This window comes from Entelurus aequoreus, linkage group LG10, assembly GCF_033978785.1.
Source record: "Entelurus aequoreus isolate RoL-2023_Sb linkage group LG10, RoL_Eaeq_v1.1, whole genome shotgun sequence".
NCBI classification, from domain to species: Eukaryota; Metazoa; Chordata; class Actinopteri; order Syngnathiformes; family Syngnathidae; genus Entelurus; species Entelurus aequoreus.
The window spans coordinates 73,944,265-73,960,880 of NC_084740.1; the positions used below are offsets into that span (position 1 = coordinate 73,944,265).

A 16,616-nucleotide genomic window follows, 5' to 3' on the forward strand; every position below is an offset into this window, starting at 1 on the left:
GTTTACAGTGCGTCCTTAAAACACTCTCTTGTTATGACAGAGGATCTTTGACTATTATGTTTACAGCGTGTCCTTAAAAACACTCTCTTGTTGTAATAGAGGATCTTTGACTATCAGTTTTACAGATTGTCTTTCAAAATAACATCCTGTCAGGATACACAATCTTTGACTATCATTTTTACAGTGTTTCCTTAAAAACACTCTCTTGTTGTAATAGAGGATCCTAGACTATTAGAATACACAATCTTTGGCTATCATTTCCAACATTTTCCTTAAAACAACCTACTGTCATAAAAGAGGATCTTTGACTATCATTTTTACAGATTGTCCTTAAAACAACATCCTGTGAGGATCTTTGACTATCATGTTTACAGTGTGTCCTTAAAACACTCTCTCGTTATGACAGAGGATCTTTGACTATCATTTTACAGTATGTCCTTAAAACACTCTCTTGTTATGACAGAGGATCTTTGACTATCATTTTTACAGTGTGTCCTTAAAACACTCTCTTGTTATGACAGAGGATCTTTGACTATCATGTTTACAGCGTGTCCTTAAAAACACTCTCTTGTTGTAATGGAGGACCCTAGACTATTAGAATACACAATCTTTGACTATCATTTTTACAGTTTGTCCTTAAAACAACTTATTGTCATAAAAGAGGATCTTTGACTATCATTTTTACAGATTGTCCTAAAACAACATCCTGTGAGGATCTTTGACTATCATTTTTACAGTGTGTCCTTAAAACACTCTCTTGTTATGACAGAGGATCTTTGACTATCATGTTTACAGTGTGTCCTTAAAACACTCTTGTTATGACAGAGGATCTTTGACTATCATTTTTACAGTGTGTCCTTAAAACACTCTCTTGTTATGACAGAGGATCTTTGACTATCATGTTTACAGCGTGTCCTTAAAAACACTCTCTTGTTGTAATAGAGGATCTTTGACTATCAGTTTTACAGATTGTCTTTCAAAATAACATCCTGTCAGGATACACAATCTTTGGCTATAATTTTTACAGTGTGTCCTTAAAACACTCTCTCGTTATGACAGAGGATCTTTGACTATCATGTTTACAGCGTGTCCTTAAAAACACTCTCTTGTTGTAATAGAGGATCCTAGACTATTAGAATACACAATTTTGGCTATCATTTTTACAGTTTGTCCTTAAAACAACCTATTTTCATAAAAGAGGATCTTTGACGATCATTTTTACAGATTGTCCTTAAAACAACATCCTGTGAGGACTTTGAATATCATTTTTACAGTTGGTCCTTAAATACCACATCCTGTCAGAATACACAATCTTTGGATATCATTTTTACAGTTTGTCCTTAAGACAACTCTTGTCATATTAGTGGATCTTTGACTATCATTTTTACAGATTGTCCTTAAAACAACATCCTGTGAGGATCTTTGACTATCATTTTTTACAGTGTGTCCTTAAAACACTCTCTTGTTATGACAGAGGATCTTTGACTCTCTTGTTATGACAGAGGATCTTTGACTATCATGTTTACAGCGTGTCCTTAAAAACACTCTCTTGTTGTAATAGAGGATCCTAGACTATTAGAATACACAATTTTGGCTATCATTTTTACAGTTTGTCCTTAAAACAACCTATTGTCATAAAAGAGGATATTTGACGATCATTTTTACAGATTGTCCTTAAAACAACATCCTGTGAGGACTTTGAATATCATTTTTACAGTTGGTCCTTAAATACCACATCCTGTCAGAATACACAATCTTTGGATATCATTTTTACAGTTTGTCCTTAAGACAACTCTTGTCATATTAGTGGATCTTTGACTATCAGTTTTACAGATTGTCCTTCAAAATAACATCCTGTCAGGATACACACTCTTTGGCTATCATTTTTACAGTTTGTCCTTAAAACAACATCCAGTGAGGATCTTTGACTATCATTTTTACAGTTGGTCCTTAAAAGTAACATCCCGTCAGAATACACAATCCATCCATTTTCTACCGCTTGTCCCTTTCGGGGTCGGGTCGCTGGAGCCTATCTCAGTGACACAATCTTTGGCTATATTTTTTTACAGTTTTTCTTCAAAACAACCTCTTGTCATAAGAGAGGATCTATGACTATCATGTTACGATTTGTCCTTAAAACAAGTCTTGTCACAATAGTGGATCTTTCACTATAATTTTTGCAGTTTGTCCTTAAAACAACATCCTGTCATAACAAATGATCTTTGACTATCATTTTTATCATTTCCTGAGAAAAGACACCCATTCAACAAAAATGTTGCCTTTACAAAGATAACCGGAAGCACAGTGTCGTAGACGACCACAACGTAGCCACATCAAGCATATGCAAACATTTTTGTTTATATGAATACAGAATATACCATGAAAGTCATTCAACACTAAAATGAAATAACTGTTTTTTAAGTTTTACAGATATCCCGCAATAACTTGTGCAACGGAACTGTAACAATTGGGGACAATATCGTAAATGTGCAATAATAACAATTACGTTGATCTAGCGCAGGGGTCACCAACGCGGTGCCCGCGGGCACCAGGTCGCCCGTAAGGACCAGATGAGTCGCCCGCTGGCCTGTTCTAAAAATAGCTCAAATAGCAGCACTTACCAGTGAACTGCCTCTATTTTTTAAATTTTATTTATTTACCAGCAAGCTGGTCTCGCTTTGCTCGACATTTTTAATTCTAAGAGAGACAAAACTCAAATAGAATTTGAAAATCCAAGAAAATATTTTAAAGACTTGGTCTTCACTTGTTTAAATAAATTAATTAATTTTTTTACTTTGCTTCTTATAAATTTCAGAAAGACAATTTTAGAGAAAAAATACAACATTAAAAAGGATTTTAGGATTTTTAAACACATATACCTTTTTACCTTTTAAATTCCTTCCTATTCTTTCCTGACAATTTAAATCAATGTTCAAGTACATTTTTTTTTAATTGTAAAGAATAATAAATCAATTTTAATTTAATTCTTCATTTTAGTTTCTGTTTTTTCGACAAAGAATATTTCTGAAATATTTCTTCAAACTTATTATGATTAAAATTCAAAAAAATTATTCTGGCAAATCTAAGAAATCTGTAAAATCAAATTTAAATCTTATTTCAAAGTCTTTTGAATTTCTTTTAAAATGTTTGTAAATAATGATTTGTCTTTGTTAGAAATATAGCTAGGTCCAATTTGTTATATATTCTAACAAAGTGTAGATTAGATTTTAACCTATTTAAAACATGTCATCAAAATTTTAAAATTAATCTTATTCAGGAAAAATGACTATTGATGTTCCATAAATTATTTTTTAAATTTTTTCAAAAAGATTCGAATTAGCTAGTTTTTCTCTTCTTTTTTTCGGTTGAATTTTGGATTTTAAAGAGTCGAAATTGAAGATAAACTATGTTTCAAAATTTAATTGTCATTTTTTTCCGTGTTTTCTCCTCTTTTAAACCGTTCAATTAAGTGTAAATATCATTAATTATTAATAATAACATAGAGTTAATGGTAAATTGAGCAAATTGGCTATTTCTGGCAATTTATTTAAGTGTGTATCAAACTGGTAGCCCTTCACATTAATCAGTACCCAAGAAGTAGCTCTTGGTTTCAAAAAGGTTGGTGACCCCTGGCCTAGCGTCTGGTGAGACGTATATAACGATCATTGCCTTCAACACGGGGGTGGGGGGTGTTAAGTTAAAATAAAAAATAATTTTTGTCCAATCTGAAGTTACAAGCACGTGTGAATGCGACACTGTCCATGCGTTTACTGTTTTGGTTCCCAGCTCGGACTCCATTGTTCTGCCAGTGTCAGTCATTGTTGTCACCCGCATCTGCATTTGATCGCGGAGGTGTACCTAATGAAGTGACCCGTGGGTGTAGTCGTCACTCAAAGTCGCATCCCAACAGCTCCACCCGCATTGTGATGGAGCCCTTCCAGTTTCTGGGAACGATTCGGATAAAACGGGAAAAAATGGGCGGGTAGATGAAATTCTTCACGTGCTCATTGTTGTCGTCGTTCCCGCGGAAGATCTGATTTGGGGCGAAGAATCGGAAACCCATGTAAGAATCCCACGAGGAAAGATGTTTCCAGAGTGGCCTACCCTCGGCAGTTGCTCCTGGTCTTCGGAATAGTCATTCCATCGGATTCCGTCATCACTGTACTGGAGCACGTAGAAGGTGACATACATCTCCTTCCCCAGAGACTTGGCTCCTTGCGTGATGATGCCTGTGATCTTCTTGACTTCTGGCAGCTCCACCTGAAGCCACTGCTTCATGTCTTTGTACTACAGGAACAGGAATCAGGCGCATAGAGCAGGTTTCACCGTTTGTGGTTGCAGTATTTGGACGTCCTTTACCTTAGCTTGCCACGCGTTGACGGTGCCCTGTTTGTTGAGGCGCGCATACGAGGGCAACCACAGTCCCAGGTACCAGTTGGAGGACGTGGAGCTGGCCGTGATACTTTGGTCCTCGATAAGTCCGTTCTCCATCCCCAGAGGCACAGAGCAGCCTTACGACGACAACAAAGATGAATGTCGCATTCACTTCAACCTTCTTGCGTTCATGTCTTACCGTCCAGCTCGCAGCCGTAATACTCCATGCGGACCGTGGCCGCGTTGTACCACTGGAGGGGGTGGAGCCTAATGAACCGTGCGATCACAGGTGGGAAAAGGGTGTTTGTCGTCGTCTGGTAGGCCTCCTGGTTCCCAGCAAACACCTGGCGATACAACAGTTTAATGACATCACGTCTCTCCTGCAGGGTAAGTGATCAAAGTCCTTCCGACCTTCACCGGGTATTTGCTCTCGCCCTTATAGACGCTCCACCTCCTGCGGTCGTTGCTGTAGGAGATGCTGTAATTGGTCACAAACTGCGAGTGGAAGAGCTGCTTGGCTCCTTGTGTGGCCACCTGGCTGATCACAACCGGCCGCTGAAAGTCCACCTGTACCCAGCAGGAAGCATAGGTAAGTATAGCTTACATGACATGTAAGACACGTGGATCATTGCAGAGGTACCTGAATAAAGCAATTGTTCTGGTCTGTGCTCCATGCATTGTATTTGCCTTTATTGTTCAGTCGGGCAAGGTGTGGCTCCCAGTAGCCTTCAATGATGGAGATGCGGTCATTATCTTTGTTGGTTTGCCTGCAGACATGCGGAGCAACGGTTACCTCGAGTGATGTTGGCGGTGATCTGTACGTCTTTCACACTGCCTGATTCCAGGCCCAGAGGGCGGTAGCAGTCTTGGGGAACACACACAAGAACCGTGTCACTTTCTACTAAAAGGAAACAGCATACCAGCAGACGAGTTAGTACCATTATCGAGAACTAAGAAAAGCGTTTGCATCCCCCTTTGCTGGTTGATGCCAATTTCCGTCTCCAGCTGCCATAGGCCAGGCTTGGACGGGTACATCTCTAAGGTAGCAAAGCTTCCTAGATGCAGCAAATTAGCAAGTTAGCTTTCAACTTGAAGACGCACATGCTTCGCGAGGAAAAAAATGTACCAGGAAGGAGTGGAAAGACGCCATGTCTGTTGCTTGTAGCCTGCTGGTGGAGGAACGTCTGTCCGTGGAAGTGGATGCTTTGGAAGTCTTTGGGAGATCCCATGTTGATGAGGTGCCAGCGGACGAGCTGCTTGGTGTACATCCTCAGACCCTTGAGATTATGTATGATGCCGTTGATGGCTATGAAAACATTGAAGTAGTCCATCCCGTTATTTTTTTACATTTTATGTCCAAAACAATGGGTAGATGTGCACTGATTACAATGAAACTTTAGGTCCTCTTTGACATTAGGGTCCTGATATCTCCTCCGGTTTACCCGCTGCACGGTCTCGCTATTCGTCTCGTAGTACCAGCTCTGCGACTCGTCAAAAGTCATGAAGAGCAGTGTGAACTCACTCGTGTCCGTCATGTTGTTTAAAGTTCCCTTTGGACATACTAGTAAAGGCCCAATCAAGCCAGAGTGGATATCCTTCTCCTAAAAGAAAGTACTTGAAGTAACACCCTCCAAATGCTCTATTACTCAATGAATGCGAAGTACTCACAGGATTAACACCGGAATAGTACGTCCATGTCCGACAGTGAGGCTCATCTGGTGTATGGGCAGCTTTTCGAGGGACTTTCCAGATATATGTGAAGGTGCTATTCGGTTGAACCTCATTGTCGCCTTTATATGATGCCGTGGAGGAATCCTCATAGGACAGACCTTCTGTCTGCTTGGTATAGGAAACCCCATTTGGGTGTAAAGAGAACGGTCGATTGGCTTTGTTTCTGAACACCACCTGCGTACAGAACGATGCATTTTTAAAAACATCGCATCATATTAGAAAAAATGCATATGCTGTTTAACTTCTTCTTACCATGATGCTTTGTCCATACTCCGCTTTGATGACAGGCCCCAGGATACCAAGATGCTCTTCCTTCTCGCCTCGGATTTCAGGTATTCTGAAGAGCCCATCCAGGTAACCTCGGAATACCACCTTCTTGAACTTTGTGTGCCGGCTGCTTAGCTGAGATCTTTCTTGCCTCCTGTTGCAAGACATTCCAATTTAGAGTAGAATTGAAACACTACAAATGAAGTTTGAAGCTTACTTCTGTCCAGAACCACCATAGTCCCACTCAACCTCCTCTGCAGCGATGAAGTACATCTTGACATTTGGGCCTGATTGCGTGAAGTCGTCAATCTGCTGGATGTCTATATAAGGGTCTTTGTAGTTCACAAACTCATATTCATCTCCTTTAGAATCATCTATATCTGAAAGATGAGACTCGTCTCTCGGAACGTAAAGCTCATAGTCGCTGAAATCAGGACGCGGCACACCGATGACGATAGGCTTGTTCAACAGCTCCTCCTCTTCCGAAACTGCCTCCATTGGCCGTGACCCTCGTGGGCTCAGGATAGGGTTCAATCCACGAGGAGAGAATGGTAAACCATTTGTCACTAGAGGGTTATATTTTTTCCTCCTTCTTGCTTTTATGCCCAGGCCTTTAAGAGGCTTCTGTCGGAATACGACCCTCCGGATCTTTTTGGGTGCTGGGGTTGTTTGTTCCTGCACGTACTTCACCATATGGTCTGGAAGCGGCATTTGTACCTTTTGGTGAGTTCCGTCGTAGGTCCAGTTATGACTCTTTGTCTTTACACTTGTGGTTTTAATCACCTCCGTGTGGTTTTGTTCGAGGTATATAAACACTTCCTCGGTGCTTTCCGAATCACCTAATTTCTCGAAGCTGTTCTGAAGGCCACCGGAGAGTGCCGGATTACCTAAGATCTGAGTCCCGTTGAAAAAAAAAGATGTAGCATTTGACTGATCTAGAAAGGTCTCCTGGGTTACATTCTTTGATGAATGGGATTGGGTTGAATTCACCTTGATATTTTTCGAGATTAAATCGTCTGGTGGGTTCAGAACTTTAGATAAGTACATCTGAGGTCCATCCTCATCAACAGTAGCTGCGTTGTCTCTTAGGACAACATCAGACATGGTCCTGTTTTTAAGGTCCAGTCTCCTAATATGATTAACAGTTGTATTAGACGATGAATGGTTCGACTGTGTATCTGGGTGGGAAGGTACTGTCAGATTATACGACCCCGTGGATCCGTTTGCGTAATTTAACGATGCTATAGCGTTGTTAAGTGTTGTCTCGTCACTCTTAGAGGCAGTTTCATTATCAAAACTGGGACTATCATCTATTGTGTTTTTCGTGCTATTAGTCATCAATGTTGCATTCCTGACTTTTCCGTCTAACACATCAATGGCATCATAGTCCAGGAAAGACAAGTCTAGCTTCTCCACACTCCCCTCGAACTCCTTGAGTTTATTCGTCAGCGTTCTGAGTCCTAATTCATTTGCCATCAACTCAGTGTAGTGATCGGTTTCCTCCGCAGCATGCGTTGACATTTGAAGCCTCTGCTTTTCCTTTTCCGCCTCCTTTTTCTTGATTTCGTCTAAGCTTAGAGGCTTCCACGAATCAAACTTTTTTTCCGGCCCATCGTCGTCGTACTCATAGTGGTGGTCACGGAAGCACCCGACATCCTGAAACTTTAAGCGCATTCCTTTAGTTGTCTCGTGGGAATTTAGCGACACCATAAGCCAAACACCTGGTAGAAAATACACACAATAAGTTGGATGTCCTCACAATATTTACAAAGATCTCTTGAAACAACTGACAGACCAATGTTTTCCATGTTCATCGTAATGGTTTCCCCTGTCATGGGATAGAGGCTGAGGATGTCCTCCTTGCGCTTGTTCAGTTCAAATGTGTGCCCGTAGGCTGTCGCTGTCTGAATGTAGTCCTGCGCCCCGACACTGGTCACATGCCACTTTGCAACATCACCATTGCAGAAGCCCAAGAGTGGCCCACTCTCGTACACGTAGCCATTTATTGCTGTTGGGAGGGTTATCACAAGCATTAGTCATTAGTAACAGTACACAGCATCCAGTTAAATTACCCCTTGACGTACTATGCATGACATTGGACTTGTAAAAGCCAGGGTCTGCCTTGTTGACTCGGGAAGGATCGCAAAATCCACGAATGTTATCATCCAGGTACCAGCTCTTGTTTTCGTCAAACACAGCAAACATGGCTTGCTGCTCCTTGTCTGCTTTTACCTGTCGAATGTGACCAGATCTGGATTAGATCGCTGGGCACGACATGGTTCTCGGAGAAAACCAATTAGACTGCACATGTGCACCTAAACCTTGAACATCTTCGGACTTTGGGTGGACAGCGAATCCTACACATTCTGTTTTACCTGCACGTTCCTGACATTCAGCGACTGACTCTTGCAGATGAGGAGGGGTCCGATCAGACCTGAGGCGATGTCTCGCGGCGTGTCCACAGCACTGTGGTATATCCGCGTCAGACACCTGGGATCTCCCTTCAGAGGCTCATCCTCCTCCACCACCCGCCACTCGTATGTGTGTGTGTTGCCCGGTTGGACAGCGTGTGAGTGGTTGCCTGGAAACCATGCAGGAATGTGCTTATAGTTTCCAGAGTTTCCTGTTGTGAATGGAGACAAGAGGCACACTGTACCTCCTTCGGGGTAGTTCACCCCCTCCTGTGACTTTTTGATTGTCAGTCCGTGTGGATAGATGCTGTATGGCCTGGAGGCCATGTTCTTAAACACAATCTGGCAAAGGATAGTTTTAGTGCTTCAAAGAGATACTCCAAAGCTGTAAAGCCAATGGTCTGTGGTCGGGCGGGGTTAGACCGGTTTGTCACCACAACCTAACCAGATTTATTTTGGAACGGTTGACTTGGTCTGACTTCAATGATTTCTTTGCCTGATCGTCCCATAACCCACACGCCATCCCTGCTCATGTTTTTTCGGTAAGGAGTTTTATCTCACCTTGATAACGTCTCGGATTTGCGCTCTGATCACCGGGCCCAAGATCCCGAGCTCCTTTTTCTTCAGTTTGTTCTCATTGCGCTCCGTGAAGGACTCGTCATTGTACAGCGTGTACACCACCTTCTTGTACTTCCTACCGATGCGTGTAGACGACTGTCTCAGGTACTGGGACTTGTAGCTCCTACAGAATAAATATCAAGAGGATTATATCCAGAGTACGTATGACATTACATTTTTATCGGTTTGTTTCAGTAAAGGTTTTACTCATCAATGTGCGCCGGCATTTTGGGTGCATAGTCCCAGAAAACCTCCTCAGCTGCGATGTAGTATTTCCACTCCTTGCTCTCACGTCTTTGCTGCAGGGTCATCCTCCGCTGGGGTGCTTTGAAAGCTTCACATTGCTTCACGTCCACAAAGGCGTGCATGCCCACTGTCGATGTTATCCCCGTCCGCTTCGTTAGTTAAGTTGTTCCGATACAGAGTTGAGTGTGTGCGCTTACCTTCAATGTGCTTGACCACGTGCGACGACAACATCCAGCGCCCGGTGTGCACCGACACCATGCTGGCGGTGGCGGAGGAGCCGCTGATGAGGCCCAACGCTGACACCTTGTGGCCCATATGCTGCAGCACTTGCCCGTTCATGTGCACCGAGAACAGCTCGGGCTCGGAGCTCATGCCCAGCAGGTGAAGGCTAATGGAGGAATACGCACACACGCTCAAACCTGCGCAGGAAACAGAGGCCACTTCACTTTTCTTGTCCGTACGCAAGTCTTCAGAATGTCATGAATCGCTCGTGTATTTTTCACACCACAAGTCTTGATGCTAGGAACACACCGTGTTGTGTGTAGCCCCTAATGCTAATGAGCCGTGTTTGTCGACGGCAGAGAAGCCCTATTGTGTACTTTATCCAGTTTTACATGAACACTTTAAGTCTGCACTTGTCCAAAAATCACCCGCAACAACGTAACAATAAGGAGTGCTTTAGCAACACTAGCATAGCTATGTGAGCTACAATAGTAACATCCATCCATCCATTTTCTACCGCTCGTCCCTTTCGGGATCACGGGGGATGCTGGAGCCTATCTCGGCTGCATTCGGGCGGAAGGCGGGGTACACCCTGGACAAGTCGCCACCTCATCGCAGGGCCAACACAGATAGACAGACAACATTGCGCTCACATTTTAATAGCAACGTCATGCTAAGTTAGCCTGAAGACAAAGGCGATATTATGTGGGAGACCGGGCTTTCTGCTGTGGAAGGCTCTCCCTGACCGCCTGAGGGCACCACAGACTGTGGATGCTTTTAAAAAAAAAACTTATTTTTAAAAAAGCCTTTTTTTTTTTTAGATATATGCATACTAGTTTTAGCTATTTGGCTGTTCTAGTTTTTATTTTTATTTATTTTTTTATTATCTTTTTATTTTTATTTTTATTTTTTTAATACACTGTAGCACTTTGAGGTTGTTTACGCAATGTAAAGTGCTTTTTACAAATAAAATGTATTATTATTATTATGTTCATAAGGAAAGTGTGAATTGTGAAGTGAATTATTTTTATATAGCGCTTTTCTCTAGTGACTCAAAGCGCTTTTACATAGTGAAACCCAATATCTAAGTTACATTTAAACCAGTGTGGGTGGCACTGGGAGCAGGTGGGTAAAGTGTCTTGCCCAAGGACACAACGGCAGTGACTAGGATGGCGGAAGCGGGGATCGAACCTGGAACCCTCCAGTTGCTGGCAAGGCCACTCTACCAACCGAGCGTTTTTTCCCTAATGAAAACAACTCTAAAAGCAAGAGTTTGAGGACCTTGGCATTTGGTGCTAATAAACCGGCTCTAGGACCACATATTACTGTTAGAGGTCTGTTGACAGGGGTGACCATTAGGGCTGCGAATCTTTCGGTGTCCCACGATTCGATTCAATATCGATTCTTGGGGTCACGGTTCGATTCAAAATCGATTTTTTTTCGATTCAACGCAATTCTCGATTCAAAAACGATATTTTCCCGATTCAAAAGGATTCTCTATTCATGGAATACATAGATTTCAGCAGGATCTACCCCAGTCTGCTGACATGCAAGCAGAGTAGTAGATTTTTGTAAAAAGCTTTTATAATTGTAAAGGACAATGTTTTATCAACTGATTGCAATAATGTCAATTTGTTTGAACTATTAAATAAACCAAAAATATGACTTATTTTTTATCTTTGTGAAAATATTGGACACAGTGTGTTGTCAAGCTTATGAGATGCGATGCAAGTGTAAGCCACTGTCACACTATTGTTCTTTTTTCAATCTTTTTTTTAGAAAAGTCCGATGATAATGTCAATGAGGGATCTTTAATCACTGCTATGTTGAAATTGTAACTAATATTGATACTGTTGTTGATAATATTCATTTTTGTTTCACTACTTTTGGATTGTTCTGTGTCGTGTTTGTGCCTCCTCTCAATTGCTCTGTTTATTGCAGTTCTGAGTGTTGCTGGGTCGGGTTTGCTTTTGGAATTGGATTGCATTGTTATGGTATTGCTGTGTATTGTTTTGTTGGATTGATTCATTTAAAAAAAAATAAAAAAATAAAAAAAAACTAAAATAAATAAATAAATACATTTACAATTTTTTATTGATTTTTAAAAAATGAGAATCGATTCTGAATCGCACAACGTGAGAATCGCGATTCGAATTCGAATCGATTTTTTCCCACACCCCTAGTGACCATTCTGTGTAAGTCCGACTTTAGTTGGCAGTTTACGATGAGGTGTTCCCCGCCTTCTGCCCAAGCCCAGCCCCTCCCCCCCCCCATGGCCCAAAAAGGGACAAGCGGTATAAATGGATGGATGATACTGCAGCCATAGTTCTACCAACCTCAGTCATGGTAGTGTGCGACTGATGCCACTCAGGGGCGCTGGAGTTCCATCTTTAAGTTCCCTTCTTGTGACGTCACAACTGACTTACCAGGCAGCGCCCCCTTCGTGTATCCATTTATGGTGTAGTGGAGGTGGTGTTCTGAGTCGTCGTAGAAAGACGAGGGCTTATGGATGCTCTTTCTCTCGTCAAAGACTCCAAAGAGGAAGACCAGCTCCTGGTTTACGCCAGACTGCTTTCCAGTCTCGTCCAAGCTGCCTGCGAGGAAGGCCACAGTAAAGGACATTGTGGTCCTTCATTTGCTCGACGTTCTTTTCCTTGCAAAGGAGATGTGGTCTTACCGTGCTTGCAGACCAACAAAGTGCCGACGAGGCCCGCGTTGAAGTCCTCCACCACGTTTTTGTGAGAGACGTACGAGTAGGTGAGGCAGGCGGGGTCGTCCGGTTTGGGCGAGACCTCCGGCGTCACCTCCCAGTTGTACACGTGCTCTCTGTTGGGCCTCACCACGTCGTCCTCCTTTTCTTTTTGAGACGTGTTGTCGAAGTAGTGTGCTCCTGCGACAACACACGGTGGTCAAGGTCCCACCCCTGCATTGTTGTCTTAGTAGAATGGTACTTCGGTTTTATTTAGGGGTGTCCCAATACAACTTTTTCCACTTCTGATACCGACATTGGTGCCTTGAGTATTAGCCGTAATAGATCAGATACGATATCAGCAATGTACTATTATTACAATATTTTGTGGTGTGAAATGTTAGAAAAGTACAGCCAAAGAACGATGGTGGGTATGAAAAACACTAACTTTTTATCATTAACTGTGTGGAATAGACTCACACTGTCTCTAAGTCAGTGGTTCTTAACCTGGGTTCGATCGAACCCTAGGGGTTCGGTGAGTCAGCCTCAGGGGTTCGACGGAGCCTCCGCCGCGGAGGTCAAGACACACCCGACTCGTGTAAATAAAAACAAACTTCTCCCTATCGGCGTATTACGGATACGGCAACAGCAGAAGTCACACTGATTTGCTGGCGTGTAATTTGTTGTGAGTTTATGCACTGTGTTGGTTTTGTTCTTTGAAAAAGGTGATGTTCATGCACAGTTCATTTTGTGCACCAGTAAAAAAACATACACTACCGTTCAAAAGTTTGGGGTCAGATTGAAATGTCCTTATTTTTGAAGGAAAAGCACTGTACTTTTCAATGAAGATAACTTTAAACTAGTCTTAACTTTAAAGAAATACACTCTATACATTGCTAATGTGGTAAATGACTATTCTAGCTGCAAATGTCTGGTTTTTGGTGCAATATCTTCATAGGCGTGTAGAGGCCCATTTCCAGCAACTATCACTCCAGTGTTCTAATGGTACTATGTGTTTGCTCATTGGCTCAGAAGGCTAATTGATGATTAGAAAACCCTTGTTCAATCATGTTCACACATCTGAAAACACTTTAGCTTGTTACAGAAGCTACAAAACTGACCTTATTTGAGCAGATTGAGTTTCTGGAGCATCACATTTGTGGGGTCAATTAAACGCTCAAAATGGCCAGAAAAAGAGAACTTTCACCTGAAACTCGACAGTCTATTCTTGTTCTTAGAAATGAAGGCTATTCCACAAAATTGTTTGGTGACCCCAAACTTTTGAACAGTGGTGTATATATATATTAAAAAAAAACGTTATATTGACAGATATACCTAATGTTGATCTAGATATTTAAACTTTGAATAATAATAATAATAATAATACTAAATAATGACATTTTAAAAAAATTTTTGGAACCTAAACCCTTTGGAGTCCCCGGTATCAAGCCTGAGTGGAGGCCTAAATATATATTTTTTATACATATATTGTATTGGTTTTTAAAATAAAAAATACCAAAATGGCCCCCGCTTGCTTTGACTTTTGAGTGCGGGGCCCTCAGTGGAAAAAGTTTGGACACCCCTGGCCTAACATGTTTACCTTTTGCAAATGATTTCACTAAAACAGAAGAGAAGTTTTTATCGGAGGACATTTAGATGTGAACTGGCTGTCCAGCTTTGCACAAGTAAACGCCATGCAGGACTTCTTCTATCGCAGCTTATATCGCAGATCTTAGATACAAGCCCATATGCGGTAAATAAGTGCACTTGTCTAAGGCTCCCTCGTGGCGTTGGACTTCAGTACGGTGTAGTTTAGTCGTCTGCCTACCCTAGTTAATATTTTAAAAGAAGACAAACAACGTTGTTTGTGGTGCTGATCAGGCTGGCGCGCGCACACACACACACACACACACACACATACATGTCTTGCCTACTTTGTGTGGACCCACGTTTGGTTAGTGGGTTGTGAGGGCCCCCCTTTCCACTATAGCTAGAATGATGAAAAAATATACATCTAGCCCTAGATGGGAGTAGAGAGTTGCAACTAGGGATGTCAGATAATGGCTTTTTGCCGATATCCAATATTCCGATATTGTCCAACTCTTTAATTACCGATACCGATATCAACCGATACCGATATCAACCGATATATGCAGTCGTGGAATTAACACATTATTATGCCTAATTTGGACAACCAGGTATGGTGAAGATAAGGTACTTTTTAAAAAAATTAATAAAATAAGATAAATAAATTAAAAACATTTTCTTGAATAAAAAAGAAAGTAAAACATTATAAAAACAGTTACATAGAAACTAGTAATGAATGAAAATGAGTAAAATTAACTGTTAAAGGTTAGTACTATTAGTGGAGCAGCAGCACGCACAATCATGTGTGCTTACGGACTGTATCCCTTGCAGACTGTATTGATATATATTGATATATAATGTAGGAAGCAGAATATTAATAACAGAAAGAAACAACCCTTTTGTGTGAATGAGTGTAAATGGGGGAGGGAGGTTTTTTGGGTTAGTGCACTAATTGTAAGTGTATCTTGTGTTTTTTATGTGGATTTAATAAAAACAAAACAAAAAAACGATACTGATAATAAAAAAAACGATACCGATAATTTCCGATATTACATTTTAACGCATTTATCGGCCGATAATATCGGTCATAGTTTTGACTTTTTGTCTCATGATTTTGACTTTTTGTCTCATGGTTTTGACTTTTTATCTCATAGTTTTGACTTTTTATCTCATGGTTTTGACTGTTTATCTCATGGTTCTGACTTTTTGTCTCATGGTTTTGACTTTTTATCTCATAATTTTGACTTTTTGATCTTATAGTGTTGGCTTGTCTCATGGTTTTGAATGGTTTTAATTGTAAGTGTATCTTGTGTTTTTTATGTTGATTTAATTAAAAAAAAAAAAAAAAAAAAAACGATACCGATAATAAAAAAAACGATACCGATAATTTCCGATATTACATTTTAAAGCATTTATCGGACATCCCTAGTTGCAACCTCACTTCAGAATGCAAAACACACAAAGTAAAAAAAAAAAAGTTTACTTTTGTAGTTGTGAGGACCAGGCAAATGTCCTCACAAGTCCAAAGATCCTCACAGAAAGGGTGGTTTATCAAGTGTATGTCCACACAAGGATGGTGAGACAAGTGCACCCACACACACACACACACACACATTGGAGGTGGCGGAACTTGACATGAACTCACCCTCAGACTGCTTCCCGTAAGCGATGCCGTGTGGGTGGAGGCTGCACGGTTGTGTAGCCATGTTTCTGAAAGTGACGACAATGGTGTCGCCCTCCTCGCCTCTCAAAGTCGGTCCAAGTAGACCTGCAGGCATCGGAAAAAACAAACATGGCCGCACGGAACATAACTCACGACTGTTTTTTTTCCCCCCCCAGTGGAATTGTTGTTGACTCAGCAGAAAAAAAAGTAGTCCTGAAAATTAGGTATCACCCTTTGGTGCTACTCGTGGGAATATGTGGAATGCTCCTCATTTGCAACCCCCTGGAGAGTTACTGTATATTTTTATTTTCCAAACGTTCTACGTTTTTTTTTAAATCTTGGTCACCGTGCGCCCCTGAAGAATTTTCAACCAAAAATGTTCTGAAAAATTACATTTCGAAAGCCAAACACATATTACGGGATGCAAATTGGGTATTTTTTGTAATGGCAATAAAATACCACTAGATGACAGTATTGCTCTGCCGTGAGTAGTTTTACTTACACAGTGGTCAAAGTTAGGGATGTCCGATAATGGCTTTTTGCCGATATCCGATATTGTCCAACTCTTTAATTACGGATACCGATATCAACCGATACCGATATCAACCGATGTATGCAGTCGTGGAATTAACACATTATTATGCCTAATTTGGACAACCAGGTATGGTGAAGATAAGGTCTTTTTTTTAAAAAAAATTAATAAAATAAAATAAGATAAATAAATTAAAAACATTGTCTTGAATAAAAAAGAAAGTAAAACAATATAAAAACAGTTACATAGAAACTAGTAATTAATGAAAATTAGTAA

General features: G+C 41.1%; 1 protein-coding gene across 3 annotated transcripts in view; it reads right to left on the reverse strand.

Annotated features, from left to right (window-relative positions):
* Positions 1–1,526: 1,526 nt before the first annotated feature.
* The window catches only part of f5 (coagulation factor V), an 18,947-nt gene continuing 3,857 nt past the window's right edge, over positions 1,527–16,616 (reverse strand). Inside the window, exons 3-25 of one of the 3 annotated variants that reach the window (XM_062061660.1) lie at positions 15,791–15,913; positions 12,547–12,759; positions 12,296–12,463; positions 9,845–10,066; positions 9,609–9,774; positions 9,345–9,525; positions 9,029–9,125; positions 8,748–8,953; positions 8,457–8,604; positions 8,168–8,380; positions 6,590–8,093; positions 6,358–6,526; positions 6,043–6,279; positions 5,762–5,975; positions 5,501–5,680; positions 5,313–5,429; positions 5,168–5,239; positions 5,015–5,100; positions 4,786–4,941; positions 4,574–4,718; positions 4,360–4,511; positions 4,105–4,287; positions 1,529–4,033 (exon numbers count right to left, since the gene is read on the reverse strand). In XM_062061660.1, the coding sequence (XP_061917644.1) occupies positions 3,887–4,033; positions 4,105–4,287; positions 4,360–4,511; positions 4,574–4,718; positions 4,786–4,941; positions 5,015–5,100; positions 5,168–5,239; positions 5,313–5,429; positions 5,501–5,680; positions 5,762–5,975; positions 6,043–6,279; positions 6,358–6,526; positions 6,590–8,093; positions 8,168–8,380; positions 8,457–8,604; positions 8,748–8,953; positions 9,029–9,125; positions 9,345–9,525; positions 9,609–9,774; positions 9,845–10,066; positions 12,296–12,463; positions 12,547–12,759; positions 15,791–15,913 (5,099 nt within the window). In that variant the 3' untranslated portion in view covers positions 1,529–3,886. Of the gene's footprint in view, positions 4,034–4,104; positions 4,288–4,359; positions 4,512–4,573; positions 4,719–4,785; positions 4,942–5,014; positions 5,142–5,167; positions 5,240–5,294; positions 5,430–5,500; positions 5,681–5,761; positions 5,976–6,042; positions 6,280–6,357; positions 6,527–6,589; positions 8,094–8,167; positions 8,381–8,456; positions 8,605–8,747; positions 9,126–9,344; positions 9,526–9,608; positions 9,775–9,844; positions 10,067–12,295; positions 12,464–12,546; positions 12,760–15,790; positions 15,914–16,616 lie in introns of those variants that run through there. The other 2 variants (XM_062061659.1, XR_009827591.1) reach the window with 2 other exon arrangements.